The sequence below is a fragment of the Triticum urartu genome, chromosome 2 (genome assembly GCF_003073215.2).
Source record: "Triticum urartu cultivar G1812 chromosome 2, Tu2.1, whole genome shotgun sequence".
NCBI classification, from domain to species: Eukaryota; Viridiplantae; Streptophyta; class Magnoliopsida; order Poales; family Poaceae; genus Triticum; species Triticum urartu.
In genome coordinates this window covers 38,234,180-38,248,785 of record NC_053023.1, presented here as the reverse complement: position 1 = coordinate 38,248,785, position 14,606 = coordinate 38,234,180, and the positions used below count along the sequence as shown (strand labels likewise).

At 45.2% G+C, this 14,606-nt stretch overlaps 1 protein-coding gene across 1 annotated transcript; it reads right to left on the bottom strand.

Moving 5' to 3' along the window:
- Positions 1 to 5,566: 5,566 nt before the first annotated feature.
- LOC125534896 (mitochondrial import inner membrane translocase subunit TIM17-2-like) lies at positions 5,567 to 6,004 on the bottom strand. The gene has a single exon (XM_048697950.1). It carries the CDS (start codon positions 5,999 to 6,001, stop codon positions 5,567 to 5,569), a length of 435 nt encoding a protein of 144 aa, XP_048553907.1. The 5' UTR covers positions 6,002 to 6,004.
- Between the last annotated feature and the right edge of the window lie 8,602 nt (positions 6,005 to 14,606).

The window sequence follows — 14,606 nt, the reverse complement described above, 5'->3', positions numbered from 1 at the left end:
TGTGGTGTCATGAAGACATCGAATGGCAGAAAAATAAACCACAACCACGTTGTTGCTGCAAATAAGGCCCGGGTAACATCACTCCAAACCCCAAGGGCAAGCCTTCCATCATCAAAACTGCATGGTATCACACTTGACTAGCAGGCTTCCCAACTTGGGAGCTAGAGGGGTGAAAGTTCACGCATTTATACACTCAAGAGGGCTACTCCGATATCGACAACCTCTACTAAAACAAGGTCACCATGTTTTCCTTCCACCCAACACTGTCGGGGCAGCCAGTGGAGATGAGGGAAGCCTATTAAGGCCCCTCACAATGCTCCACCTTGTACAGGTGCTAAGGTTGTCAACTAAGCAAAAAATATGATGTGGCATGCTAGTTAAGAAGAGAGAGAGAGTAGTATGGTGACCCAAGAAGAAACGGTGCTAAGCACGTGTACCTAGGTGGAAGCACAATTCTGGGTCTACAACGAATTAAATGCACGAAGCTTAGCACCTTTGCATTGTGAACTTGAGTTGCTAAGACATTTAATATGCTTAGCACCTCATCTAAGCACCTTTGCATTAGGGGAGGTCTAACACTAGGCATCCCCTCCCTCCTCTTGCTAAACTTCTCCTAGCGCCTAGGGTTGAAGGGTTGGGCTGTGCAAGCAAATGACTCCGTGATTGCCCCTAATAAGCATATAATTTTATTAAAGTCGAGGCCTTTTAAGGTTGATCAAGTTTATGAAAAAATAGAAACTTTACGGTACCAAATATATTTCATGATAACACTATTCATACTGATTTGATATTCTAAATATAGATAATATTTCCTACAAATTTGGACACAATTTATAAATTGACTTTTAAAGAAACTTATATCAGTTGGATTGCGATCAAAAAGCTATGGTTGCGAATATTGAGATTTTAAGATTAGCATAAAAGAATGTTATACCTAGAAAATGTATCCTCGGCCTACCGCTCTGTGCACTTGCACAAAGGAACTAAAAATAGGATATATTGGATAAATATTTGAGATTTAGAAAGGAGAAAAAAACTTTTTTAGAAGCACCTGTAACTTTCATACTCGCAACCATTACAGGTACACTGCTTTGGATCCACTATCCAAGAAATTATGAAGTAAGTCCTACAATTAAGAACAATGAAATTTTTTCAAGTCGTTTCTCCATTATATCAATCTTTGCAAGATTGAAAACTGCCATGACTTCTTCAATACTACCACTCGTTCACCTACACGAACTTGATTACCGATGAAGGTTTCTGAAAGCCTCGAGCCACCCGTTCGAAAAGATGGGAAGCCATGAACGATGAATGTACATGGGTGGGAATGATACCCTAGAAGTGCAGACCGGCAAACCACAAAATCTTCACCATAATGTCAAGAAAAGATTCCAACTCACAAAGAATCAAACCAACAAAATCAACATCACACATAAATTCACCATATCCAAATAATTGGATTCACAAGGACACATACTCTAGTTCCAAATCACCACTACAAAAAACCGAAGTAATTTTATTCGTAGAACACTACGACTACCACTAGATGTTGATGAAGACTACAAATTTCTTGAAGATTTAAGGCCCCCCGCCTCTTAGCACCAAGATGGAAGTCAGAGGCGAGAAGATGAGGGTATTTTTCCTCCGACAGCAACTAGGGCTCCATTCCTGTGCTAACTCGATCCAATCTAGATGGAAACATATGCAACATTCTATGCACCTTATGTGTTGGAACAATATGCTAAAAAAAACCATAGAACTAGCCTCATTATGGGAGGTGTGTTCTGAAACAAACTATATAGCATGAGTTTGTGTGCAAATCTAGGTATCGCTCATTGTGAGCAATACCATAACGAGTGCCCACAGTGTGCTACTTATGTGTCACCCCATTAGTGGGTGCGGACAGGAGCAGTTTTGGTTTTGGTTTTGGAACCTTTCATCTGGTTTTAACAAGATTCCATCAGGATTTATTATTATTTTTTTCATGTGTTTCTTTTGATTTTTCTCCTTTTCCTTGTATTTCCATTTTATTTTTTTACTTTAGTTTTTCCTTTTTCCATTTTTAATTCATGAACAATTTTTAAATTCATTAACATTTTTTTGAAATTCATATTTTCATTAAGAACATTTTTTATATTTGTTACTCCTTGAACTAAAACTAAGACACTTGTTATGGACTAGAGGGAGTAACATGTTTTTAGATATGTGAGTATTTTCAAAATTCCTCCCTCCTAGGCCCAAAGTCGACCTGGTTTTCACCCCTCCTAGGCCTGAAGAGCCCGTGCAAGTAGGGTTTAGTGCCTAACCGACGGTTATAGTTCTCTAGGCCAAATGTGAGGTGCATGGCGATAGTGTGGCTTGCACCCACGCAACAAGGGCAGAAGGTGATTGGTTCGACGCGTTGTTGGGTCAAGTTCATTCAAACCTGTTTAGTAGGGATTGTTCATACACAGATCAATATTTCATCCTGTCTCGAAACAAGCGTTTGCTCTACTTTATAAATAAAGCAACAACCACATCCAGTGGCATAGCCAACCCAACGCCACGTCCAGGGCCAGCTTTAGTGCTATAGGGCTAAACAATACTGAATAGTGATATTATATGTATCGTGAACGAAGACTGTTGTTGCCACGCCCCGGGCCAAGGCCCCTGTTGCCCGGGACCTGGTTACGCCACTGACCACGTCCATACAATAATTCCAAGTGCATAACAGAAAGAATAGAGTTTGTTGGGGCATCAGCACAAACACGCCCAAAAACATAAAAGAAAGAGGGGAAAAGACCACCAAGTGGCCGGAAACTCAGGCAGCCTCTGGAAATGCAAGTCGGTGTTTGGTAGTACTCATCGCGTCCATCATGTGGCCAAGACGGTCATGATCCCTCTGCCTAGATAACGGGCGCCAGTTATGAAAAAATGTGACAAATTTGAAGATAGAGTCAGAGGTCTGCCTAACAAAGACTCGGTGAATAACCATCTTGTTGTGCGTCGTCCATAATTTCCAAGCTAACACCGCCAACATAAGTCAGAAGAGACATATCCTCCTCCTGGTCTGATTGGCCTGGGTTTGAAGGAACCTGGCCAGGTCCAATGCCTCCGAGTGGGGCCCCAGAGCCTCACGTACAAAGCACCAAAGAAACTGCATGTCAGGCACAAGAAGAAGATGTGTGTCCACGTCTCTAGGACCAAATAGAGGGGGCACAACCCATCCCCGGGGTTATTCCGCTTGACCACCTCCATCATAGATGGGAGGCGATCCTGCAGTAGTTGCCAAACAAAGATTTTGATTTTTAGTGCCAAGGACAGTTTATACAACGGAAAGGTCTAAAAAAGAGGTGGTCGTCAACCCAAGGCATAATACGTCGAGCCAATAGAAAACACCCTAAGGGGGTCAATCGCCAAGACACGACATCTAGATATTCTGGGAGCATCGACATGAGGGTTGTCCGCAAGTTGGCCACTCTCGGTCTACGCAGGCCCAAATGTTTGCGAAGACAAGGCATTCCAATGTCCATTGTGGGCAGCCATGGAAAGCAACACCATCGTATCCGAGGTGATAGCAAACAAGTTCAGGAACTTTGAAGACAACAAAGACCTATCCACCCACGGATCAAGCCGGAAGAATAGAAGATGGGTCCCCTCTCCATTGCCAATGGAGATAGAGATCTGAAGACAGAACTCATTCTTGATTCGTTGAGTGGACCTCCAGAACTATGAGCCCTCCTTATGCTCACAAGGAAGGAGGGGCTGGCCATGCAGATACTTTGCTTGAATCAGCTGCAACCATAATCCCTCCTCTCTATGGAGGATCCGTAAGACCCACTAGTTGTCCTAGCTCCTTGGGCATGCAGACGTCAACCCCCACTTGACCATATGGTATTCATGTCGGTCATTTGTCGCCTGCTAAAAGAAGCAAGAAAGGTCTTTATCGAAGGAGCTATCTACCCGTTCTGGCAAGATATACAATCCCATCATATATATGAGAGACTAGACACACAAGAATCAATATGAACAATCTTACTCCCTCTGGATGTAAAAGGACCGCACCATCATGGCTTCGTCCTAGATGCAACCCGACTGATAAGCGGGTCGAACTCACTCAAGGGTACGCTCGAATCATACAATGACATCCCTAAGTACGAAATGGGGAACGGGGACAACATGCGATCCAAGTTGCCTGGGATCCACTGTTGATTGTCATCCGATTAGCCTAAAACCACAACTTCACTCTTACCGAAGTTGATCTTAAGACTAGACAAGGCCTCGAAACACAGAAGAATGAACTTGATATTGGTGATGTCAAGTTCCGACCACTCGGCCATAATCATGGTATCATCCGCACTGCAGGTGTGTCACACCATCTCCACAAATAAGATGCACAACCACCCCAGAGAGGTGCTCGGCCATCCTTGCCTTATCCAAGATGGCTGCAAGGGCATCGACTACGAGGTTAAAGATGAGGGGGAAATAGTATCCCTTGCCTCAACCCATGTGAATACCCAAAAAAAGGGGCCTACCTTCCCATTAATGTTAATATATAATCGTAATGCTGCTGCTCCGGATCAACTTCATGATCCACGAGCACCAGCCTTCCTCAAACCCCCTTCGCTCAAAAACTAAAAGAAGGAAGGGCCCGTTAATGTGATCGTATGCCTTTTGAAAGTCTAACTTAACACGCCTTTACTTAACCTCATGACCAAATCTCATGAAGAACCAGAATCCCACCATGAATATGACGACCTTTTAGAAAAGTGAATTGATAGGGGCGAGAAACGCGTTCCACCACCGGGGCAAACCACGACGCCACACACACCTTAGAAAGTATCCGCTGGATCACATTAATCACCGTGATCGGTCTAAAGTGTCGAATATCCGTTGCCTCAACCAAGGATCAGGGTAATGACACCAAAGTTCAGATGTGACATGTTAAGAGTCTCATTGTAGAAACATTGGCACGACTACCAGCTGAAGTTGCCGGCAGACCTTCTCAAAGCCATTAGGGAACTGCGTTTGGCAGATGCCCTCGACATCGAGGTGCTAGTTTTTGCTGATTGTGCGGTGTGTGGATCATGCATGTGTGCACATGCTGATGCCTGGCATTACGGCCACTTCTTCCGTGTGCCAAACAACTAAAACGATGGCTTTGGGCAAATATTTGCATCTGGTGTGGGTCGTGTATAGAAGTCAATGCTAATTCCATGGAAGTTCAATGAAGGCTTCGGTGCTGAGAAGGAGCAGGGTGGAGAGGATGGCGCCGAGCTCCTACGTCATTGCTCCTCGTTGCGCGTTTCGGTAGAGCTCTGTGCAGCTAACATGTCGTGTCTTTGGACAGGGATCTAGATTTCACGATGATCGCACTCGCATCTTGACGACAGTCAAGAGTATAACAACGGGAACAACGGCTCAAGAAACAAAGAACGATCCATGTATGTGATGCGTACTAACAAAAATTACGTACAGCACCTCAATTTTAGTAATATTCAGACTTTCAAAGTACAAGCAGTAATAAAAGTTTAATAGGCAAGCTCGATCGGAAAAGCGGCCGAAAAAACCCTCAGGGCATCAGTGATCACTTCTCCCGTTCCGGTAGGTCGGCCACCAAGCTTTTAAGCCTGCGCATAACGATCTCTGAGAGCCCGCCGAAGACCGCGCCCTTGATCCCGGAGAGGGCGGCGGCGCGTGGCCCCCTGGCCATGGAGACGAGGGCGCTGGCGGCGCCAAAGGAGATCATGGCGTTGAAGCGGTGGTCCTTCTTGTTCACGCGCTCCAGGACGTTATCAATTGCTGCCTCGACGCCGAGCCAGACCCCCCAACGGCCGATTCGGGGCGCGTTCGTGAGGACCGCCTGGGCGCCGCCGGCTAGGCGGCGGCCTTTGGGGGAGTTGCGCAGGCCCTTGAGGAAGTAGAAGGCGGAGCCTCCGGTGGCGACAAAGGTGAAGCACTGGCCTGTCCCCTTGGTGACTTCCGGTAGCGGCGTCGGCGCCGTCGTCGTGCCCTGCTCCATCGGTTTCCGGCGGTGTGTGGAAGTGGCGTGGCGGTGGTGGCCTGCGGCTTGAGTTACAAGTTGGCGACGACGGGAGATCGGGTGACCTATTACTATAAGAGTCAATTACAGTGATGGTGCTAAAACTTGTCGGAGACGGTCACTTTAGTGCTATAAGTTGTGGCATACATTGAAGTGGTGCAAAAACTTGGCTTTGACGTACAAATACAATGTTTATCTCGCGTGTATGTGGAATCAATGCTGACTAGGCACATGGGGCCCATTGTCAGTCACTGGACTGGGAGTTTTTTTTTTCAGAAACACCCTCGAAACATATATTATATATAAGTTGACGTGGACCAGTGGGTCGCGCCTGTTGGGAGAGAGTGAAAAGTAAACAAAAAGAGTGGCCCCACAGTATCGAAAACATGATGAGCAACTTGCATGCAAGCCGGCTAGCCATCGAGCCAATCACACTATGATGTTTACTTCGGATAAGGACATTATAGCTACTCAAAGTGGATGCATGTGGAACTTAAATGGGCTACCTATACTGTGGATTATATTTAAATTATTAAATATTAATATTAATATCAACAGTTTAAGGTTTAAATTAACTATACAAACGTGTGAATGGTTAAAATGTTTGTATAACTATATTTTTAATTGTAATTCTAAAAAATATTATTTTTTATTTTAAATCATACAATATTTTTGTAACTCACAAATATTGTTTTAAATATATATTTATTTTCTAAATAATACGTCATTTTTTAAAAAATAATTTATTTCGTTTGTATGTAATATTTATGCACACAAATATTCAAACTTTTATTTTGGTACTGAGATTCTAATTTACATACTTTCTATAATATAAACGAAAAAATCGAACTGGTGTAAAATGGGCTGCAGTATCTGCAGCTCGTTTAAATTCCACATGCTTCGTGGTTAAATAGATACAAGTTATTCCCCTAAAAAAATATAAGTGGTGCTCAAAAATACATTTGTTATCCACTGTGGGCAAGCGAATGTGACTAGTGGAGTGGTCTAGCCAGCTTGGTAACGACGTCTAGTTCGCGGGTTTGAGACCTGTGGGCACATTTTTGTTTAATTTTCACTTACACCTGACAGGTGTGACCCACTGGTCATACAGGTGAAAAAATTGGCACCCCTCTCAGGCCGCCAACAGTCTTTTTGTAAAAAATATATTTCAAGGGTGTTGCTGAAAAAATGTCTCACACCGCCTTCTTCGGTGCAGTGGCTGACAGCGGGCCCCATGCGCCTTGTCAGCGCCGGTTCCGTATGCAAAATGAGATAAGCATTGTATTTGCATATTAAAGCCAAGTTTTTGCATCACTTTGATGTATGCCACAATTTATAGCACTAAAATGACCGTGTCCGACAAGTTCTAGCACCACCACTGTAATTGACTCTTACTATAACTCAAGTTGGCTTGAGTAACAAGTACTCCGTATATGCTGCAAAAACAAGTACTATATCTTAATAGATTAAAATATTCGTGAGTCAAAAAACTTGTTTATGAATTTATAATAATTATTTGTTTGAGAAACTTCATAAGTTCAAAAAATATTCACAGATTTTAAATGTACGGACCAGCACATTTAGCTCTCAAGACCGGGTAAAATGGTCGCGGTTGGGTGTTCACTTCCACACGGAAAACCGGTTTTACGCTCTCTTTGAAAACAACTACCTTTTACAAAGTAAATAAAATGTGTATTCTAAAAATTGTTCACGAATTTAAAATAAGGTTAACTTTTTTCAAAACAGTTCAAGAATTTAGAATTTCAAAAAAATCATGATAATAAGAAAAAATCATGAATTTTAAAAAATATTTCTTAAGTAATGTTCATGAATTTAAAATTGATCAAAAATATGAATAAATGTGCAAAATTTAAAAATTCATAAATATTTAATAGTTCAAATGATTTAAAAATGCTTCTGATTTAAAAAAATCAAGTTTAAAAAGTGTTAACAAATTTAAAAAAATATTCATGAATAAAAAATAAAACCTTAACAAGACAAAAAGGAAAATTTGGCAAAGAAGATACACAAAATAATAAACAAGTAGGCAGAATCGCCGAGAATTTGCCTATACGCCAGGTGTGAGGCTCTTCGCCGAGAGCCAAACCACGGGCACTCGGCAAAGTAAGAGACGCCGAGAGTGCTCTCGACTCTCGGCAAAATGTGCATCTTGGCAAACACAAGATATTGCCGAGCGTAGACCTTAGCAAAGGCACTATTTGCCAAGAGCCTTGCATGGCCGCATGGCAATGTATTGCCACGTGGCACATCCAGCGGCGATTAACGACATGGCTACGGTTTGACTTCTTTACCAAGAGCAGCTCTAGGAATAGTAAGAGTTGCCTATTTAGTCCTACCTCGCCTACCTGTTTAAAACGTCTGATAGGCCAACAATTGCATTAAACTTTGGTATTTATTATTAAGAATGTGTAACACCCACAATGCGGCTATATCTCCCACATGTCGGGGCACGACTTAAAGACATAGCTGCATGGTAGGCTTGTCGCAAGAGGGGTAATCTTCACACATCCCATGTACTGAATAAGAAAGGGATAAAGAGTTGGCTTACAATCGCCACTTCACACAAATACAAGTTAAACATACATTATCCAAAATACAAACAAGGTCTGACTACGGAACCAAAATAAAAGAAGAAAACCCCAAATGCTAGATCCCTGATCGTCCCAACTGGACTCCACTACTGATCAAAAGGAAACAAAACAACACAACGAACAAGATCTTCATCGGGCTCTCACTTGAGCTTGGTTGCGTCATCTGCACTGGTATCACCGGCACCTGCAACTGTTTGAAAGTATCTGTGAGTCACGAGGACTCAACAATCTCACACCCGCAAGATCAAGACTATTTAAGCTTATGGGTAGTGCTACCTCTTGAGCACTTGCGTTGGTTTCCCTTGAAGACGAAAGGGTGGTGCAGCAAATTAGTGTAAGTATTTCCCTCAGTGTTTGAGAACCAAGGTATCAATCCAGTAGGAGGCTACGCGCGAGTCCCTCGCACCTACACAAAACAAATAAATCCTCGCAACCAACGCGATAAAGGGTTGTCAATCCCTACACGATCACTTACGAGAGTGAGATCTGATAGATATGATAAGATAATATTTTTGGTATTTTTATGATAAAGATGCAAAATAAAATAAAAGCAATGAAAAACAACTAAGTATTGGAAGATTAATATGATGGAAGATAGACCCGGGGGCCATAGGTTTCACTAGTGGCTTCTCTCAAGAGCATAAATATTTTACGGTGGGTGAACAAATTACTGTTGAGCAATTGACAAAATTGAGCATAGTTATGAGAATATCTAGGTATGATCATGTACATAGGCATCACATCCAAGACAAGTAGACTGACTCCTTCCTGCATCTACTACTATTACTCCACACATCGACCGCTATCCAGCATGCATCTAGAGTATTAAGTTCATAAGAACAGAGTAACGCCTTAAGCAAGATGACATGATGTAGAGGGATAAATTCATGCAATATGATAAAAACCCCATCTTGTTATCCTCGATGGCAACAATACAATACGTGCCTTGCTGCCCCTACTGTCACTGGGAACGGAGACCGCAAGATTGAACCCAAAGCTAAGCACTTCTCCCATTGCAAGAAAGATCAATCTAGTAGGCCAAACCAAACTGATAATTCGAAGAGACTTGCAAAGATAACCAATCATACATAAAAGAATTCAGAGAATATTCAAATATTGTTCATAGATAAACTTGATGATAAACCCACAATTCATCGGTCTCAACAAACACACCGCAAAAGAAGATTACATCGAATAGATCTCCACAAGAGAGGGGGAGAACTTTGTATTGAGATCCAAAAAGAGAGAAGAAGCCATCTAGCTAATAACTATGGACCCGTAGGTCTGAGGTAAACTACTCACGCTTCATCGGAGAGGCTATGGTGTTGATGTAGAAGCCCTCCGTGATCGATGCCCCCTTCGGCGGAGCTCCGAAACAAGCCCCAAGATGGGATCTCGTGGATACGGAAAGTTACGGCGGTGGAATTAGGGTTTTGGCTTCATATCTGATCGTTTGGGGGTACGTAGGTATATATAGGAGGAAGAAGTACGTCGGTGGAGCAACAGGGGGCCCACGAGGGTGGAGGGCGCGCCTGGGGGGGTGGCGCGCCCCCCTACCTCGTGGCCTCCCTGTTGGTTGCTTGACATAGGGTCCAAGTCTCCTGGATCTTGTTAGGTGAGAAAATCACGTTCCCGAAGGTTTTATTCCGTTTGGACTCCGTTTGATATTCCTTTTCTTCGAAACCCTAAAATAGGCAAAAAAAACAGCAATTCTGGGCTGGGCCTTCGGTTAATAGGTTAGTACCAAAAATAATATAAAAGTGGATAATAAAGCCCAATAATGTCCAAAATAGTAGATAATATAGCATGGAGCAATCAAAAATTATAGATACGTTGGAGACATATCAGGTAGGAAAGGGGTAAAGAGGTGGAGCTGCAACAAGCACTAAGCATATATGGTGGCTAACATACGCAAATAAGAGCGAGAAGAGAAGCAACACAACGATCGAGAAGCTAGAAGTGACCAAGAAGTGATCCTGAAACTACTTACGTTCAAGCATAACACAAGAACCGTGTTCACTTCCCGGACTCCGCCGGAAAGAGACCATCACGGCTACACACGCGGTTGATGCATTTTAATTAAGTTAAGTGTCAAGTTCTCTACAACCGGACATTAACAAATTCCCATCTGCCACATAACCGCGGGAACGGCTTTTGAAAGTTCAAAACCCTGCAGGGGTGTCCCAACTTAGCCCATCACAAGCTCTCACGGTCAACGAAGGATATTCCTTCTCCCAGGAAGACCTGATCAGACTCGGAATCCCGGTTACAAGACATTTGGACAATGGTAAAACAAGACCATTAAAGCCACCCGATGTGCCGACAATCCCGATAAGAGTCGCACGTATCTTGTTCTCAGGGCAACACCGGATGAGACTAGCTACGAGTAAAACCAAACCTCAAGTTTCCCCGAGGTGGCCCTGCATGCAGCTTGGTTCAGACCAACACTTAGAGAAGCACTGGCCCAGGGGGTTAAAATAAAGATGACCTTCGGGAGCGCGACTCCCAAGGGAAAAGTAGGTGGTGGTGAGGCAAATGGTAAAACCAAGGTTGGGCCTTGCTGGAGGAGTTTTATTCAAAAGAACTGACAAGGGGTCCCCATAACACCCAACCGTGTAAGGAACGCAAAATCAAGGAACATAACACCGGTATGATGGAAACTAGGGCGGCAAGAGTGGAACAAAACACCAGCATAAGGCCGAGCCTTCCACCCTTTACCAAGTATATAGATGCATTAATTAAAATAAGATATATTGTGATATCCCAACATATCCATGTTCCAACATGGAACAAACTTCAACTTCACCTGCAACTAGCAACGCTATAAGAGGGGCTGAGCAAAAGCGGTAACATAGCAAACAACGGTTTGCTAGGAAAAGGTGGTTTAGAGGGTTGACATGGCAATATGGGAGGCATGATAAGCAAGTGTAGGTATCGCGGCATAGCAATAGAGCGAGCAACTAGCAAGCAAAGATAGAAGTGATTTCAAGGATATGGCCATCTTGCCTGAGATCCCGCAAGGAAGAAGAACGAGTCCATGAAGAAGACAAACAGACGTAGTCGAACGGATCCTCACAAATGCGACGTTATCGGAACTAACCCGAAGAAGCAACACCGGAAAGAAGCAAACAACATAGTAAACAACCATCACATAAACATGACATTATGCACAACCAAGTATGATGCATGTCCGGTTTAATGAGGCATGGCATGGCAAAGTGCACAAGTAAAACTACAAGTTAAGTGGAGCTCAATATGCACAAGTTAAGTGCACAAGTTTAGTTCTCTCCCGTTTATTACTCAACAATATTAAATGTTGGTTAGCATGGCAAGAGGTGAAGCATAAGAAAACTATCTATCTAGGCAAGTTTAAATGAGGCCGGAAGCAACAAACAACAAGTCCGGAAACTCCTCATGTGCATATATTAGATTTTGTACTGTTCTGCCCTAAACACAATTTTAGAGTTTTTAAACATGCAAAAAAGTACACCATGTTAAACTAGCATTTTTCTACCCCATTTACATATAAAGATTATTTACAAAGGAGCTACGGTTAAATTAGTTATGAATTAAATCATTTTAACATGTTATTTAAGCAAATTAAAGCAAACATCAGTTTAAACATTTTTATCATGGATGAAAGTGTGATATTATGAAACTAGATGAAATACTAGTCAAGTTACATATATGACATGTTTTATTTGGATGCATGGGTCAAAAGTTATTAGCAGTTTAGAATAGGGGGCAGTACTGTAATTATGCAATTTTATGGATAAATGATAAAATCGCAGGCAGGAAAAAAATGCATGGTGGGCTGAAAATGAGTGAACTGGGCTGGGTAGAAGCGGCTCACATTGGGCCAAAACGGGCCGGATTCGATGCTGGACCAGGGTGGCGCTGCGGAGTTGGGCCGTTCAGGGCAGGCCGGTTGCTGGGCCGACCCTTGCGCTGGAGCTGGGCCTCGCAGGTAGATCGAAGCGGAGGCAGGGCGAGGTCAACACGAGGCAGGGACGCGGGCTTCAGGTCGGGGCGCTCGTCTCCCTCGAAAAGAAAACGCAGTAGCATGACCGGTCAACAGGCACGACGATGCACGGGGCTCCGGCGACGAGGCCTTGGCGGCGATGTAGGAAGGGAAGCGGCGGGACTCCGGTGCGGCAGGGAGATCGGCGGACGGGGTCGAGTCGGAGGAGCTCAGGGCCTCAAGTGTAGGCGCAGAGGAGGCCGAGGCGCCATCGCAGGGGAACGACAGCAGCGGCGGGGAACTTGGCATCATCAACAGGTTCAGGAGGCGTCGCCGGGGCCTGTGCCGTCGAGACCCGAAGGAGGAGGCGAGGTATTGACGGATCCGGGCGGTGAAGGCCGTTCCCGCCGGCGGACTTGACGGATCGAGGTCGGGGAAAGCCCTGGCGACCATGGTGGGACTTGGTGGCGGACTCTTGCGACTCGGCAGCTCCAGGTGATGGACGGCGAGGAGGAAGAAGGGTGCGCTGGTAGAAGACAACATGAGGAGTCCGTCGGCCATAGTTTCATCGCGGCAGCAGGGCATCGGGGAGCGGCTGCAGCAGTATGGATCCGGCGGTGGGGAGGTCGAGGCGGAGAGCAGAGGCCACGCGATGAGCGGCACGGGAACGAAGACTGGGCGCGGGTCCAGAGACAAGGGCGGCTGCTCCGGTTGCCGATGCGGTCCTGTGTGTGAGAGAGAGAAGTGAGGCGCCAGAGATATTACAGAGAGAGGGAGAGAGAGAGAGCAGCGGGGAAGAAGAGAGGCGACGAGGAGCTGCATAAGGCCGGCCTTGGAGCACTGGCCCGGGGCGACGAGATGAGGCCGGGCGCTCCTGCTCGGCCACGGGCGTGGAGAGAGACGAGGGGAGGCGCTGCCTCATGCGGTTGCTGGTGAGGAAAATCAAGGGAGAGGGTGGCGGTGGTTGGTTGGGCGGGAATGGGCCTTGAGGGGATCCCGAGAGGATTCGGTGTTGTGGCGGCGCAGAAATAGGAAGGACGGGACAGCTCCCCTAAATTTTAGGGTTGCTCTCTTTATATATGTTGTTGGGATTAGGTTAGGGAGGTAATCGGTCCGTCCGACCGTAATCAGAGGGTCGAGAATAAATTGGTTAGGGAGTCCAATTAACAAAACGGAGATGGTTTAGGGATGTTTGGGGATGAACTGGAGCCAACGGTGACGACTGCCCGGGTCGGGTTTGGGGAAGTCTCGGACATGCACGCGAGGGGGTTTGTGCACTGAGCAAAGAGGGGTTTTCGGACCGTGCGATCGCGTCGGACGGCCCCGGACGCGAAGAGGGGTAGGCATGGGCCTAGGTGGACTGTGGAAGAGCGGGTTGGTCTGAGAGAAGAGGGAAAAGTGATACGTCTCCAACGTATCTATAATTTTTGACTGCTCCATGCTATGTTATCTACTGTTTTGGGCAATATTGGGCTTTATTATCCACTTTTATATTATTTTTGGGACTAACCTATTAACCAGAGGCCCAACCCAGAATTGCTATTTTTTTGCCTATTTCAGTGCTTCGAAGAAAAGGAATGTCAAACGGAGTCGAAACGGAACGAAATCAAGTGGAGAAGTTATTTTTGGAAGGAAAGCTACCGGATGGACTTGGACCCCACATCAGGAGCCAAGGGAGGTGCTCACGACGGTGGGGGCACCCCCCTTAGGGCGCGCCCCCTGCCTCGTGGGGCCCCCGAAGCTCCACCGACGTACTTCCTGCACCCATATATACTCACATACCATAAAACTTCCAGAACAGACAATAGATCAGGAGTTCCGCCGCCAGAAGCCTCCGTAGCCACCGAAAGCCAATCTTAACCCGTTCCGGCACACTGCCGGAGGGGGAAATCCCTCTCCGGTGGCCATCTTCATCATCCCGGTGCTCTCCATGACGAGGAGGGAGTAGTTCTCGCTCGGGGCTGAGGGTATGTACCAGTAGCTATGTGTTTGATCTCTCTCTCTCTCTCGT